This window comes from Pempheris klunzingeri, chromosome 21 (genome assembly GCF_042242105.1).
Source record: "Pempheris klunzingeri isolate RE-2024b chromosome 21, fPemKlu1.hap1, whole genome shotgun sequence".
Classification (NCBI taxonomy): domain Eukaryota; kingdom Metazoa; phylum Chordata; class Actinopteri; order Acropomatiformes; family Pempheridae; genus Pempheris; species Pempheris klunzingeri.
Genome location: NC_092032.1, coordinates 19,701,482 through 19,715,169, shown reverse-complemented (window position 1 = coordinate 19,715,169; position 13,688 = coordinate 19,701,482). Strand labels below are relative to the sequence as shown.

Below are 13,688 nucleotides of genomic sequence, written 5' to 3'. Positions count from 1 at the left end.
CAAGTGAAAGAGGCCCGTGTGGACCGGGAGGAGATTATAAAACCGGCAACGTGTCGTCAGCCTTCACTATTTGCTAGTTTGCTGAAGTTGTCTGATTATCCAGGTTGGACTGTGACTGAGTATATTTACTCAAATACTGGACAACAGTGAGGCCCTTGTTATGTAACTTCTACTCCACCAGTTTTTTCACACCTTTCTGTCCTGTTACAATCAAATATCTCCAAAATTTGATGGTTTTGTGCTTCCAGGAAAAACGTCACGTCTTTAATCTTGTTTTCAGATCGAGTTTGTGAAAAAAAAGCATGATGAAGTATGAAGTATGATGGTGATCTAAACAAAATAAGGCATTTTTGTTTCTTAAAAAGACGCCACGATGTCTTACAGAAAGCAAATTGTGATTAAAATCAGCATGAAAACGATTTGAATGTGAACTTGAGATTCCAGTTTTGACGTTAGAAAGAAAAGCAGCACAAAAAGGAATAAAAAATCGTCCTCAAATAGTCTTTAATTGAAGCTTATAAAAGAAACAGGCCTTTATATTTGATTCCCTCCTTACCCACCAGACTCCATTGACAAAAACATTAATTTTACCTCACACTTTGTTTGTTAACCCTTTAACCCTTTAAAAAGTCACACAACTAAACATTTAAATTTGAACGTGAGATTCCAGCTTTGATGGATTAGAAACAAAGGCAGCCGAAAAGGAGTTAAAAGAGAGGATTTGTATAAGAGACAGGCCTTTATTTCTAATTTCCTCTGTTTTATAAGTACATTTGGTAATATTTTATTTAAGCCCACCAGACTCCATTGACAAAAACGGTAATTTTACCTCGCTGGCTGCAGACTTGATGTTGTGTGTTTTGTTTTGGATCAAAGTCACACAACTAAAGATTTTAACTTGAACGTGAGAGTCCAGCTTGGATATTAGCAACAAAAGGCAGCCGAAAAGGAATAAAAAGCAATAAAATGTCCTTAAATAGTGACCTGATCAGCTGCCACATCATGCTGTTAATACTACAAAATAAAGGCCTTTATTTGGGGCTTTTATTTCACTACACGTGGGCTATTATTAGATATACTTATAGATTTTATTTCAGGAAACATGGTACATTTGACTCACAGTAAAGGGAAACCTCTGTAATGACCACAGGTACTATAAGTGCTGTGATTTACCAAACCAGATGTTTAAATTCAAATACATTTTGGGGTATTTTTGGGGTATCAGGTTAGAAATATTCACTTTTCTGTTTGGGTTTTGGTATGGTGACGGTCAGGATAAGGATGGTGAGACAGAGACAGACAACAAATACACTAAAATCTGTTTCTCTAATTGCGTAGTAACGTTGTCAGTCAGGGGTTCAGATAAAATAATAAATAACTAACTGCAGCTGGCTTAGAAAAGCTCAGGAGGGGCTGGACGTTCTAAAATAAGAGTGTTCAGCTAAAGCGGCTAAACAGCTAAAGCGTTGAACCTGAGCATATTCATGTGTGTGTTAAACTGCAGAATTAGGTGATGATAATGGGATGATCCAACATTTATCCGCTCTCAGACACCATTAGATGTATCAGCAGTTTTAACCTGCTGCGTTCTGTGTCATAACATCTAAGTCCTTCAAGGACTGGATCAATAAGTCGGTCCACCTCTGTAGTCCAGTATGTGACTTACTGTAGTGTAAAACTTTGGGGGATCACCTGACTTTTCCTCTAGCATTATGGAGAAGATCCTTACAGAGAGAGACCTGGAAGATCCTTTTGGTTTAACCACAGACAGCCGTTATGTCGCTCTCTGCACACACACCAGACTCCATTCACTAAAACAGTAATTTTAGCTCACAGAACACAGGAGTGCCTCGTCTACTGTTTCTGTATCAGTTTGTTTATTTGTGATATTGTGTGTCCCAAAAATACTGTGTTGGATCCAAACTAACTCTTTAAAACACTAAAGTCACACAGTAACAGACAAACAAACTAACTGATAGAAACAGCGGTAGCCCAGCACCTCCTGTGTAAAATTACTGTTTTTATCAATGAAGTCTGGTGGATTTGAGCCAAGTGAAAATGATCTTGTAAACAGACAAACACCATGTGTGTAATTCATGACACAATGTGGACAGGATCAAAAAGTTATTTGTCTCAACCATGCATATAATTTTCTATAATCTCTATACTGTTTGAATGGCAGGGGATTTCTGGGAAATGGAGTCCAGAAACACTACAAAAACAAGCTGTGAGCAATAAAAACAGTAAAAAAGTCAAAAAACGAAACAGAGAATGTAAATATAAAAATCACTTTTATTAATAGAGTAACTGATATTTGATAACAGCAAGTATATATATATATACAAATAATCACAAATTTACAATAAATTTAACAGCTACAGGCACATTTAACAAGCTTGTGAGACGCTGTTTTCATAGGTTTGATGCATAAAACGGCTCAGTCTACCTTTTTTAGAGGCACCCAGGTCTTGTAACTAAGGCTGATGGGAGACGAACCCGTCGAGGAGCTCTGTGGGGAGGGAGACGACCACGATGGAGGCGCCGCTCTGGACGGAGGACAGCGACTGCAGGTACCTGAGGTGGAACGCCACGGGGGAAAGTCCTGATGCCGCCTCCTTCAGAACGCCGGACGCCTTCACCTCGCCTTCGGCCTCAATCATCTGATGAGATGAGAGCAGGAAAAAAGCTCTGCTGCATCTATTTTGCATCAATTTCACTCTTTGATTTCTCCATTTTTACATTTAAATTCTCATTAAAGGGACAGTTTGGAGTTTTTAAGAGGGGTTGTATGAGACACCCTATATTTAGACTATTTTCACTGCTGTGCATCGACGTCAGACAACCCTTTTTGTCTGAGAACTGAAGCCACACTCTCATTTAAAACCACCAGACTCCATTGAAAAAAACAGGTATTTTAGCCCACAGAACACGGGAGTTTGCTGCGCTACCTGTGCCTCGATCAATGAACTAACATGTGAGATAGATCCAAACTAATCATTTAAAAACACAGAAGTCACACAATAAAACAAGCAAACTAACTGATCAAGGCAGCAGTAAAGTAGAAACTTCTCCTGTTCTGTGACGTAAAATTACTGTTTTTTTGAATGGAGTGTCTATGGACGGTATAAACACACCTCAGAGGATGAAAACCTGGATGTCTGTTATTTTTCAGCTACTCTGCTCGTGTTTTAAACCTGCTGGTTGATGTCAGGTAACCTGAGTTTAATGTCAGCAGGATTAAATGAAACAGATGGCAGGAGCTCAGACACTCTGGTGTGTTCGCTACCTGTTCTCCACGCAGATAAAACTCACATCTGAAAGAACTGAAGCTGACAGGGATCACCTGACGCACAGATTGTGTGTGTGTGTGTGTGTGTGTGTAGGTACCTTGGCCCTGGCTCTCCTGGCAGCCTCAGCCTCTGAGGCCATGCAGCGCTTCAGATTGACAGGGAGGGTCAGATCTTTTAGCTCCACCCGCTCCACCTGAACACCCCACAGCCTGGATGCAGTGTACAGCGCCTCCTGCAGGACAGAACAGGTGAGAACACCAAGGGCACTCTACTGCCCCTCACTGCAGTGTCCAATTTGGGGAGTTTCTCAGTCTTTTCTGTTTTTTGGTTTGTTTTTTTGGTTTATAATGTTTTAAAATCTTCAAAAAGCTTTTATTTTGGCGTCAGACAGCCCTTTCAGATGGGGAACTGGAGCTGATCTCTTTTTCTCTTTGCTCTCTTCAAAGCCACCAGACTTCATTGACAAAAACAGTAATTTTTCCACACAGAACGCAGGAGTTGCTGGTCTACCGTTTCCTCGATCAGTTTGTTTGTTTGTGTTATTGTGGGATTTCAGTATTTTTTAAATGGATGGTTTGGATCTAAACTAAGGTGTTAGTTCATAGATTGAGGCAGCGGTAGCACAGCAAACTGTGTGTCCAGTGAGGTAAAATGACTGTTTCTGTCAATGGAGTCTGGTGGCTTTGAAGAGAGCAAAGAGAAAAAGAGAACAGCTTCAGTCCGCCGTCAGAAAGGGGTGAAAATATTCTAAATATAGCGTAAACTGACCATTATTTTTTTAGGTGACTAAAGCAGCCCCGTCTATGGATGAGTATCTCATAGAACCTCACTTGAAAACATACCTCCACCCTCTTGGTGATGAACGTGCTCCGTGTCAGGACGTCTGTCAGAGTGTGAGCGCCCAGCGTGGCCCTCAGGGTCGTCTGGGCCAGTGAGCGTGTGGCCTGGTAGCCATTTTTGACACGTGTCACCCAGAGGGAGGGGTCCACCACCCGGTAAAACACGACAGCGTCCACCTTTAGCGGCACCCCGTCTGCAGTCAGGACCTGAGCGGGGTGAGAGAAAAGATAACATCCGCTGGTGATGAAGAATAAGAGCTGCAGCTCACTGTGCAGGTCCCACTTCCCCACGACTGAGCTGCTGCTGACCTCTTGTGGCTGGATGCTGAAGGAGACGGTCCGCAGGTCGACTTTCTGGATGACGTCCAGCCAGGGGATGAACCAGAACAGGCCTGCACAGATACAGCAAGGTGAGGAGACCCCAGCTGGAGAACGGCTCGTTTTTTACAACACACTGAAACATTTTCACCCTTAAAAATATAAAAACAGAGTCGTTCACAAAGTAGAGAACATTTAAATTATTCCTCAGTTCGCCTTTGGACTAATTGTTAAGCTGAAATGTTTTTATTCACGTATTTAGATGATTTTCTTCTTCATAGACATTTGACTTCAAACTATAAAACCATCTCAAGACTTTCTAGTAAAATGTGGCTCATACATGAATGTACAGTAACGTCTGTGGCTGTTTCCTTACTTTTAAACTTACTGTTTTTTCTTTGCTTTGTTGGAGTTTGTACTCATGTAACAGGACTATAAACTGCAGCACTGATATCCAACATCTGCCAACTGCTGTATTGCTTTTACTTCATTTATTTCCCTCTGTATTATCAGCTGTTTCTCAGTGTCACCACCGTGTTCTTACTGTGCACATGACAAATAAACATCTTGAATCTTGAATTTTAGCAAGCGGCACAGACAGTCAAGTCTCACTACGATCATTACTATACATTTATGATGTGCCCTGGTACATCCCAGTGACATAACTTACAGTCACAGTGCTGCTGTTGTTGAAAGATATAAAGAAAGTATAGTTACCAGGTCCTTTGGCTCCTCCTTTAACAGCACGGCCCAGTCTGAAGATAACGGCCCTCTCGTGCTCGTGGACGACCTGCGGCACAGAAACCACCACACATGTTGTCACACACGGCTCTGCTCCTCCACTTTGATGCTTTTCTCTGTTTATTTTTTATTATTATTATCTATTTTATTTGTGTGTGAACAGAGCATCAGCATTTCTTCTGCTCTAGTTCTATTGTGTCTAATTTTAGCTTTTAAAAAAACACAATATAACACAAACACAGACCCTCAAATCACAAACCCTCTTTGGAGCTGAGCTGCAACTAACAATTATTATCATTCTTGATTCATCAGTCATTTTCTCAGTTAACTTATTAAGAAGCAGAACTGGTTTCAGGTAGTTTAAAACCCTCTTTGTTGCTTCTTGTGAATGTTTCATGTAACTTCCTCTTTGTCTTGTCATGGTGTGTCTGTGTGAACTTCTTGTTCTGTGTGTTTTTGTGAATGTTGCTTGTTCTCAGGTCTCTCTTGTAAAAGACATCTTAATCTCAATGAGACTGATTAAACAAAGATTAAGTAAAAAATAAAAGTATTTAACCTATGAAATATCCAAAAGCAGTAAAAAAAATAAATAAAAATGATGTCACTTCACAATGTGCGATACTTTTTAATATCTCCTTCTTTTTTTATATTCCTCCTACGTATGTACTTTCTATTTTCACACTTCCTCTGTCTGAACTGTACATATATATATTTATATATTTATATTTATACCTCCTGTCTGCTGTGACGTAAATTTCCCCTAATAAAGGAATATTTTATCTAATCTTATAAATCATTCGGCCATTTCTTAACAGACTCATCATTTAAGCTGTACTTTGGAAAACTACAACTATTGGAAATCTTATTATCATATTTTTCAGAAATGTTTATCAGAAAATGTCAGTAGAGGAGGAAGTATTCAGACCTTTAACTTAGATACTTATCTTTGCACTCTTTGCTGCTGCAAATATGCAAATTTCCCCCAATGTGGGACGAATAAAGGTTAATCTTATCTTAATGCACTTAAAACCAAATTAATAAATCTGATTTTGTGTCACATTTGTACTTAACTATTGTAATTGGAGTGCATGTACTTGTTGGAAAACATCATATGTTACCTGCAGAAACAGTTGACTAGTCTGTTTTAGTGTGTTTTCAGGCTGCAGGTAAATGTGAGCTCACCTGTGCACACATCCAGCCCGTGAGGGGGAAGGTGAGGAGGATGAAGACCGCGGACAGCAGGATCAGCGCCGCCCCGAGGACCTCCGACACACCGCGGCTGCTCCTCCTCCTCCTCCCTCCTCCATCTACCCGCAGCAGGGGCAACAAGGATGGAAGATGAAACCGCAAAATAAGTTAGGAAGTAAGGAAGTGAAGCTGCGGGCGAAGCTACACACTGTTAGCTAGAACAGCACACCTAGCCTAGCTTAACTTACAGACCTTCTCCTTTGGTGTTTTCATCCTCACAGACAACTCCAACTCTGTTAGCGCCGGGCATTACGCTCCCACACAGCTATATTAACTATCAATTCATTCATATAAGATATACTTGTGTTTTTTTTGTTATTTTAAAGCCATTAGACGCGACCAGGATTAGCTGTTAGCTGTTAGCTGTTGGCTGTGTTTGGTGGTCCCGTAGCTTCCGCGTCACGTTGCCTAGCAACATGACCACGCCACTAAAAAAATAAAAAAATTTAAAAAAAAGCACAAATTAACAACAACAAACATTTATAAGTATTGTGTTAGTGGTAGGTTGACAACAAATAACTTTTGTTTAACTATTAGTAGTATTATTTTACATGTAGTTTATATGTAGTTTAAGTTAATGTGTACATTTACACTAATTTGGAGTATTTGTACTTGACTGCAGTATTGTATTCCCCTCTTTATACTTCTTCCACACAACAATCCAGAGGGAAATATTGGACTTTTTACTCCACTACACTTATTTGACGACTTTAGCTAACCCCTACTTTGGAGATTTAGCCCATTAATTCACTACAATTAACTAATATATACATATATTTAATGATAAGGCTTTACTGAGGTAATTAACATGTTTACCAGCTGCAGCACTGAAGTGATGCACCAAAATGAGTAAGTAATGACCATTTTTATTTTGGTACATTTTGCTGCTAATACTTTTTCTACTTTTACTTCAGTAAAAGTTCTGAATACTTCTTCCACTGCTGCTAAATGTGTTGTTTTCTTTTTGGAATAAACCTTTTTGTGCAGTTTAACTTTTAATAGTTTGTTTTTCGAGGTGGGTGTTTATGTTATATCCTATTCTCTCCTATCTAATCACCCTGTGGAGCACCTTGGGTCGTGTCTTTAAGAGATGGTGCTGCTGTGACATGTGAATTTCCTACTCTGGGGACCAATACAGTCTTTTTGTATCTTTTTTCTCTCTCTGCGTCTCATTTCCTGTGACACTCAGCGGTTTTCTTCAGTCTTTCTGCTCTCTCACTCTGCTGAACACCTCTCCGTGCTAAGGTCTGACTTCCCCTCTGTGCTGCAGACCTGCTAGACCTCAGGGAGTTAAAGTCACCCATCTGTGAATTAAAAGTTAGCAGTGAAGCAGAGCTGCAGTTCTTAGAGATGCTCTGAGAAAGCAGAAGCGTGGTGGGTGGATGCCTTGTCCGCTGCTGTCTCTCCTCGCCATGGCAGCAGCTCTGCCGCTGTGCTACCACGGCGCCATCACCAAGAAGGAGTGCGAGGATCTGCTGGGAAAGAAGAACAAGGACGGAGCCTACCTGATCCGAGACAGCGAGACCATCCAGGGAGCCTTGTGTCTGTGTGTTTAGTGAGTAATCTGCACATCTATACACACAGTTTACCATCTAAACTGTTTGTTTCATTCATTTGTCTAAGCATTTTTGATGTTTTAAAGCAGAAACCACAGCTAATAATGCTCCTAATATCATACCGTTCATAGAAGAAGTCCATTTTATAACAATAAGTATGAATATTAGAGTTGGTGTTACATACTCCACGACTCTCTTCTGTTCATTCTTCATTTTAATCTGAGAAGAAACTTTAAACATACTTTTGGAAATGTTGCTCCGAAGCAACATAATGCAAAGACAATCAGACGCCGCTTCACGTTGGACCAGGCGAATGAGGCGTCAGTTGCTTATTGACAGTTGTGCAAAAACAATCCATGTTGCGTTGAGCTCCAGGCGCCAACAGACGGCTTCCTGATGTTGTGCAGAACATTGAGGATGCACTCGTCGGCGTCTGTGGGCACCCAGAGCTCTATAACACCATAGCAGCTTTAAATTCCACTCAGAGAGGAGCGAGACAGAGGTGAAATACAACGTGGCCTTTTATTGTTTTCCATCCAGACACACCAACCAACAACCAGCTAAAAGCATCTTGCTGCCTTGTGTTCACTCCTGGCTGCAGGTGGGACTACAACCAGATGCCACATTTACATAATATAACATAAAAATAGAATATAAAGACTGAAAAATTAATATTTACATAGAATTATAAGACCACATACAAGCATTTGTGCCTCTAAGGAAGAGGTGTGCACTCATTATTTGACTGCCAGTCTGCCACTGCTCTCCATTATTAGGGCTTAAAGAAGCTGTGAACCGTGTCGGCACCAGAAAGCCCCGGTCAGCGCCCCCAACGTCCTTTTTCAAGTTAACGCGTGTTCACTTGTGCGATTAATGCAAATAAACACACAGTTAGAGCGAAGGGTCACTGCACGTCAGTACAGAGTTGTTCTGAGTGATCACTTTTATCATGTGGTGAAGCATCTCCGTCCTGGCGGGAGGGAGTTTTCAGGGCCGGGACGAGACCCAAAGGGCTGAGCTTCAGTTTATTCTTCAGCTGAGGACCACATGATGGATGTAAAGAAGCTGCCACACGTAGAAACCCCAAACATGTCACGTCAAACCCTTCTTGCATCACTCTAGCGTCCCTTATTATCAGCACCAGAGTCTAAACCCAGCTGAACACACACACACACACACACCTGTAAATCCCTAAAACCATCTTTTGGAAGCTCACAGACTTGTAGAATCAACATTAAGGACACTTTTACGCTGCTTTTTGCTTTAGTTTGTCACCTTTAGTCTGCGTTCTCTGCAGTGGGAACAGGTGAGCAGGTCATGTGACACGTTCTGAAATGACAGGAGAGTTTAAGTACGCAGGTGAACGCTGTTATTGTGACACTGGACGGAGGATTAAAACCGTATTCCGCTGGGTCATGTGACCACATCACGTCTGCATGTCTCCCACGACTAAAGTTATTGCTGTACTTCTTCATTTACGTCCTTTTTCAGGGTGAAGTTCTGCAAACGTCGTTTTTAAAATTCACGTATCTTGTTCATCTTTGCAGTAAACAGAAGGTGGTGTACACCTACAGGCTGCTGCAGACACACACCGGACATTATACTCTCATGGTAAACACACACACACACACACACACACACACACACATGCTGAAACTCCTCCTGCAGCCCAAACAATATTATTTGCTTTTATTTCTTAATTTAATTTGTTATTATTTAGTTGTTTTATTCAGTTTGCTGTTGCTTTGCTGTTTCTGCCCTCTCATTTCATCCGTGTGTTCATTTGAAGAATTAAAAACCGCAATAGAACTTAAACCAATTAGTGTTATTGTCTGTAATTGTCATTATACAACAATAATATTTACAAATCTTACAAGAGGAAGTGACAGCTTTACGTTCTCATTTTAGCTTTCTGCATATCTGCATGTCAAGCGTGTCGGTGTGGCGCCGGCGCCGTCTAGTAAGATAAAACCAAACTCATCAGTCAAAGTAAACCTTGATACTGATGGTAAGACCGTTGTGTTATGTGGTAAAATATCGGTAATCAGGCCCTTTATTATTATTTGTATGTTGTTGGTATAAAAGAGAATAATCAGCCTGTACGATCAGTTTAAAGGCTGCAACATGAAACTGAGGAAGTGGCCTTAATGGCTCTGCATATAGAAACACCACAAACTAAACCAAACTCGGTGTGACAGCCGCTCCGGTCTGCTGCTGAATCTGAATCTGAATCTTTTTTACTGGGCTTTTTTTTTTTTTTGAACCCCCACAGCTTGTAGACAGATCTGCAGCAGTAAACTGTCACATGCACATTAAGGCAGCAGTGATAGTCACCCAGAAGGAGGAAAACACTCTTCCTCCAGCTATTAAACAGACACCGCAGATCAGACAACTCTTTAAAGGAACATATCAGCCCCAAAAATGGAAAGTTATCAGCCTCAGCCCCACGTCACAGGAAACTCCTGACGTTGGTTCAGACACAAACGCTCCACTCAACCTTCTACATCACTGACGGCTATTTTGGTGACTTTCTTTTTTTTTTTTTTTCCACTCTAAGTGTGAAGTGTTTATCAAATCTGCACAAACGCTGAGAGAAAAAAGAGTTTTAGCCTCCACATCTCTAAATCTCTGCCCACATTCTCAAAGCTCCAGACCAAATGTCAATCTAAACTGATTGTCAGGGGACTATGACGTGATGGTGTCGGCCCACGTGTGTTTTTTTGCTTTGTTTTCCTCAATGTCACTGCTTTTTCTACTCCAGCATGCTTTGTTTTCCACTCACAACAATGATAATATTGTTGTGGTTGTTGTTTTCCACTTTTTCCACTTTGTTCTTGCATTTTGTTGGTAGATTTGGAGCTGAAATGGAAGAAAGTTAATCAAGAATTCTGTTATTTTGAAAACCTGAGCTCTGTTTTTCATATTTTGGTGTTTATATAAGCAGCAGTTAGAACATGTTTTGGAAACTGGTCCAGTAGACAGCATCATGGAAAGGATCCCTACAGAGAGAGACCTGGAAGATCCTTTTGGTTTAACCACAAACAGCACACACACCAGACTACATTCAGAAAAACACTAATTTTAGCTTGCAAGACACAGGGGCTGTTGGTTGTCTTCTCACAGCATCATCTTTGATTGGTAGTGAATTTTACCCCTTTTATGGTTAATTTGTTTTTGTTATTGTGTGTTTTAACAGATCAAAAATAATGTGTTAACACCCCCAAATTGTAGCATTAAGACTTGCAACTTTGGTGCTCTGAGAGGTAAAAATGATGTTTTTGTTAATGTTGTCTGGTTGTTTGTTTGTTTGTGTTATTGTGTTTTACACAACTACTGTGTTGGATCCAAAATAACCTTTTAAAACACCAAAGTCACCCAATAAAACAAATAAACTAACCTCTGATTGAGACAGCTGTGTTTTGATGAGGTGCAGTTGCCCCAAAGGATTACATCATCACCATTACAGCCCACTCATGTCTGCCAAATCTTTTTGTTCTTACCAGTCATTTCAAACCCAAAGTATGGAAAGAATGGGGCCCCAGTTTATTTTATATATAATGTAATTCATAATATTTAATAACTATAATTTCAGACTAAAGATCTTTCAGGTTTTGGACTAAACAAGACATTTGAACAAGTCGTCTCAGGGAAACAAAACAATATTACAAATATTACAAACATGTTTTTGCAGTGCGACAAAGTTCATTGTTTCCCTTTTTTTACTGTTCTGTGAGACTTTCTTCCTCCCTTCTTATTCACTGCATGCTGTTGTGTTTCCCTTCAGACTGTAGGAGGTTTGGAGGAGCCGTGTTTTAAGACTTTGGCCGATCTCATCCTTCACTTCAAACGGAGGAATCAGGGCCTGGCCATCCACCTGCGCCACTCTGTCAAGAGGAAGACGGCCATCTTGCTCCGGCCCCTCAGACTCCCTGAGCAGGAGTCGGGGAGGAAGCGGGCGCCTTTACCTGAAGAAGAACACGACTATGAGAGTACGTCACATATATATTCCACCTCTTTGTCTTTGGTTTGTGTTTTACAGAGTCTCTACGGGGAGGAGAGTGATGAGAGAGGAAAACCTTTCAGTCAGTTTAATGCACCTCCACGTTGAAACTTTAGCCGTGTGCATGAAAATACAGAGCGAGTTCAATACTTGAATGAAAAGTTCCTCAAGTTTATGCAAAAGTGTCTTGGGAGAATGTTTTCTGGACAGCTTCTCGAGAGAACACAAAAGTGTTTGGGGGAAAACTCAAAAGTTTTTTGAGAGAAGGCAAAAGTCTCTCAGTAAAACAGAAAAAAAACAGCATAGACATTTCTTAAGAGAACACAAAAGCAGAAGTTTCTCGGAAACAACGTAAAAGTATTCATCTATTTTTTCCTCCTCCGTGTCTTTTTTCTCCCACTTGTCCCTTAAGGGCCTCCGTAGTGTTTAACCTATTGTGATGATCGCTGGCAGGGGGAGATGGGGAGGTACGGTGGCCGGGAGGTGCAAAACAATTTTACAATACGAGAAACACTTTTACAAAGCTGGAAACAAATTCACATTTTAGAAAACATTTTTACAAATCAGAAAACAAAATGACATTGCCATAACACATTTACAAGTCCTGAGACAAATTCACATTTGAGAAAACAAATTTACAAGACGTGAAACACTTTTACAAACGCAGAGACAAATTTACAAGTAACTTTTTCAACCAGAAAGGGAATGTACCGCGTTAATCAGCTCATATGTTCGCCACAAAACGGGCAAAAGACCTCTTGACTGCCGTCCATCGTGGGTCGCCATGAACTCCTTATCACTTCCGGTTCTACTCGACAGTCGGTACATTCCCTTTCCGGTTGAAAAAGTTACTTGTAAAAGTGTTTCACGTCTTGTAAATTTGTTTTCTCAAATGTAAATTTGTCTCAGGACTTGTAAATGTGTTATGGCAATGTAATTTTGTTTTCTGATTAGTAAAAATGTTTTCTAAAATGTAAATTTGTCTCCAGTAAATATATGTGACCTTTTTCTTGATTTTCTGTCTAGATGCTCCTGACAGATCTGACTACGTGGAGGTGTTGCCTACCTGAACAACTCTGACTTTTGAGCGTCAAAGACTTTTTTGGGGGAACAAGTCTGAACTATGAGCCCCTGAAAAAGGTTCCCAGACTGGATCGAATAACAAACTTGGACAAATGGACATTTGCTTCTTCCTCTGCTTCTACTCCTGTAATTATGTTTTATGTTATGTTTTTTTTATTCCTGTTTTTAGCTTTGTGGCTATTAACAGCATCAGTCAGTCCACCACTGTGGTCCAGACTGAAATATCACAAGAGCTGATATTTGTGGTCCCCTGAGGATGACTTGAAGCCATTTTGTGGATTAAGGGCTATTTCTAAAGACACCGACTCAGTTATTGACTCCTCTGATTATTTGCATGTGGAAAGTCCTAATCTGCTCGTTTAACAGCAGGTCTGCCGTACAGTCAGTATTACAGTTTCAGTATTTCTCAGCCCTGACCTCAGTGACATGTTGTTCATCATTATTAACCGTCTCGTAAAGCCGGAACGGAGAAACCAACCACTTTAACCACTTGAACCCAGTGCATAAGGTTATTTCTTCAAACTCAAGGTTAATGTGTAAATATAAAACCCCACAGAACAGCAGGATGTTTCTTTTCATATGTTTTAACTATTAAAACCTCTCAAACTTTACT

The 13,688-nt window shown here is 40.5% G+C and overlaps 2 protein-coding genes across 3 annotated transcripts; one reads left to right on the top strand and one right to left on the bottom strand.

The window, feature by feature from the left end:
• Nucleotides 1-2,387: 2,387 nt before the first annotated feature.
• On the bottom strand, nucleotides 2,388-6,736 carry LOC139221159 (stomatin). Of its 2 annotated transcripts, none has more exons than XM_070853072.1 (7): nucleotides 6,629-6,736; nucleotides 6,371-6,495; nucleotides 5,165-5,237; nucleotides 4,439-4,521; nucleotides 4,133-4,336; nucleotides 3,388-3,522; nucleotides 2,388-2,660 (listed from the first exon to the last, which is right to left on the bottom strand). In XM_070853072.1, exons 1-7 carry the CDS (start codon nucleotides 6,684-6,686, stop codon nucleotides 2,475-2,477), a joined length of 864 nt encoding a protein of 287 aa, XP_070709173.1. In that variant the 5' UTR covers nucleotides 6,687-6,736; the 3' UTR covers nucleotides 2,388-2,474. The 2 variants fall into 2 exon arrangements, with proteins under 2 accessions (XP_070709173.1, XP_070709174.1); XM_070853073.1 differs by having other exon boundaries at nucleotides 6,625-6,730.
• A 991-nt stretch (nucleotides 6,737-7,727) lies between these two features.
• LOC139221386 (SH2 domain-containing protein 1B) lies at nucleotides 7,728-13,686 on the top strand. Its single transcript, XM_070853323.1, has 4 exons — nucleotides 7,728-7,991; nucleotides 9,540-9,603; nucleotides 11,777-11,981; nucleotides 13,019-13,686. Exons 1-4 carry the CDS (start codon nucleotides 7,819-7,821, stop codon nucleotides 13,060-13,062), a joined length of 486 nt encoding a protein of 161 aa, XP_070709424.1. The 5' UTR covers nucleotides 7,728-7,818; the 3' UTR covers nucleotides 13,063-13,686.
• The last annotated feature ends 2 nt before the right edge of the window (nucleotides 13,687-13,688 follow it).

Excerpts from the sequence above, each read along its gene's own strand:
- LOC139221386 (XM_070853323.1), top strand. The coding sequence starts at position 7,819 with ATGCCTTGTCCGCTGCTGTCTCTCCTCGCCATGGCAGCAGCTCTGCCG. Across the intron at positions 9,604-11,776 it reads CCGGACATTATACTCTCATG|ACTGTAGGAGGTTTGGAGGA; the intron begins GTAAACACACAC and ends GTTTCCCTTCAG. Across the intron at positions 11,982-13,018 it reads AGAAGAACACGACTATGAGA|ATGCTCCTGACAGATCTGAC; the intron begins GTACGTCACATA and ends TTTTCTGTCTAG.
- LOC139221159 (XM_070853072.1), bottom strand. The coding sequence starts at position 6,686 with ATGCCCGGCGCTAACAGAGTTGGAGTTGTCTGTGAGGATGAAAACACC. Across the intron at positions 5,238-6,370 it reads CGGGCTGGATGTGTGCACAG|GTCGTCCACGAGCACGAGAG; the intron begins GTGAGCTCACAT and ends TCTGTGCCGCAG. Across the intron at positions 2,661-3,387 it reads CCAGGAGAGCCAGGGCCAAG|ATGATTGAGGCCGAAGGCGA; the intron begins GTACCTACACAC and ends TCATCTCATCAG.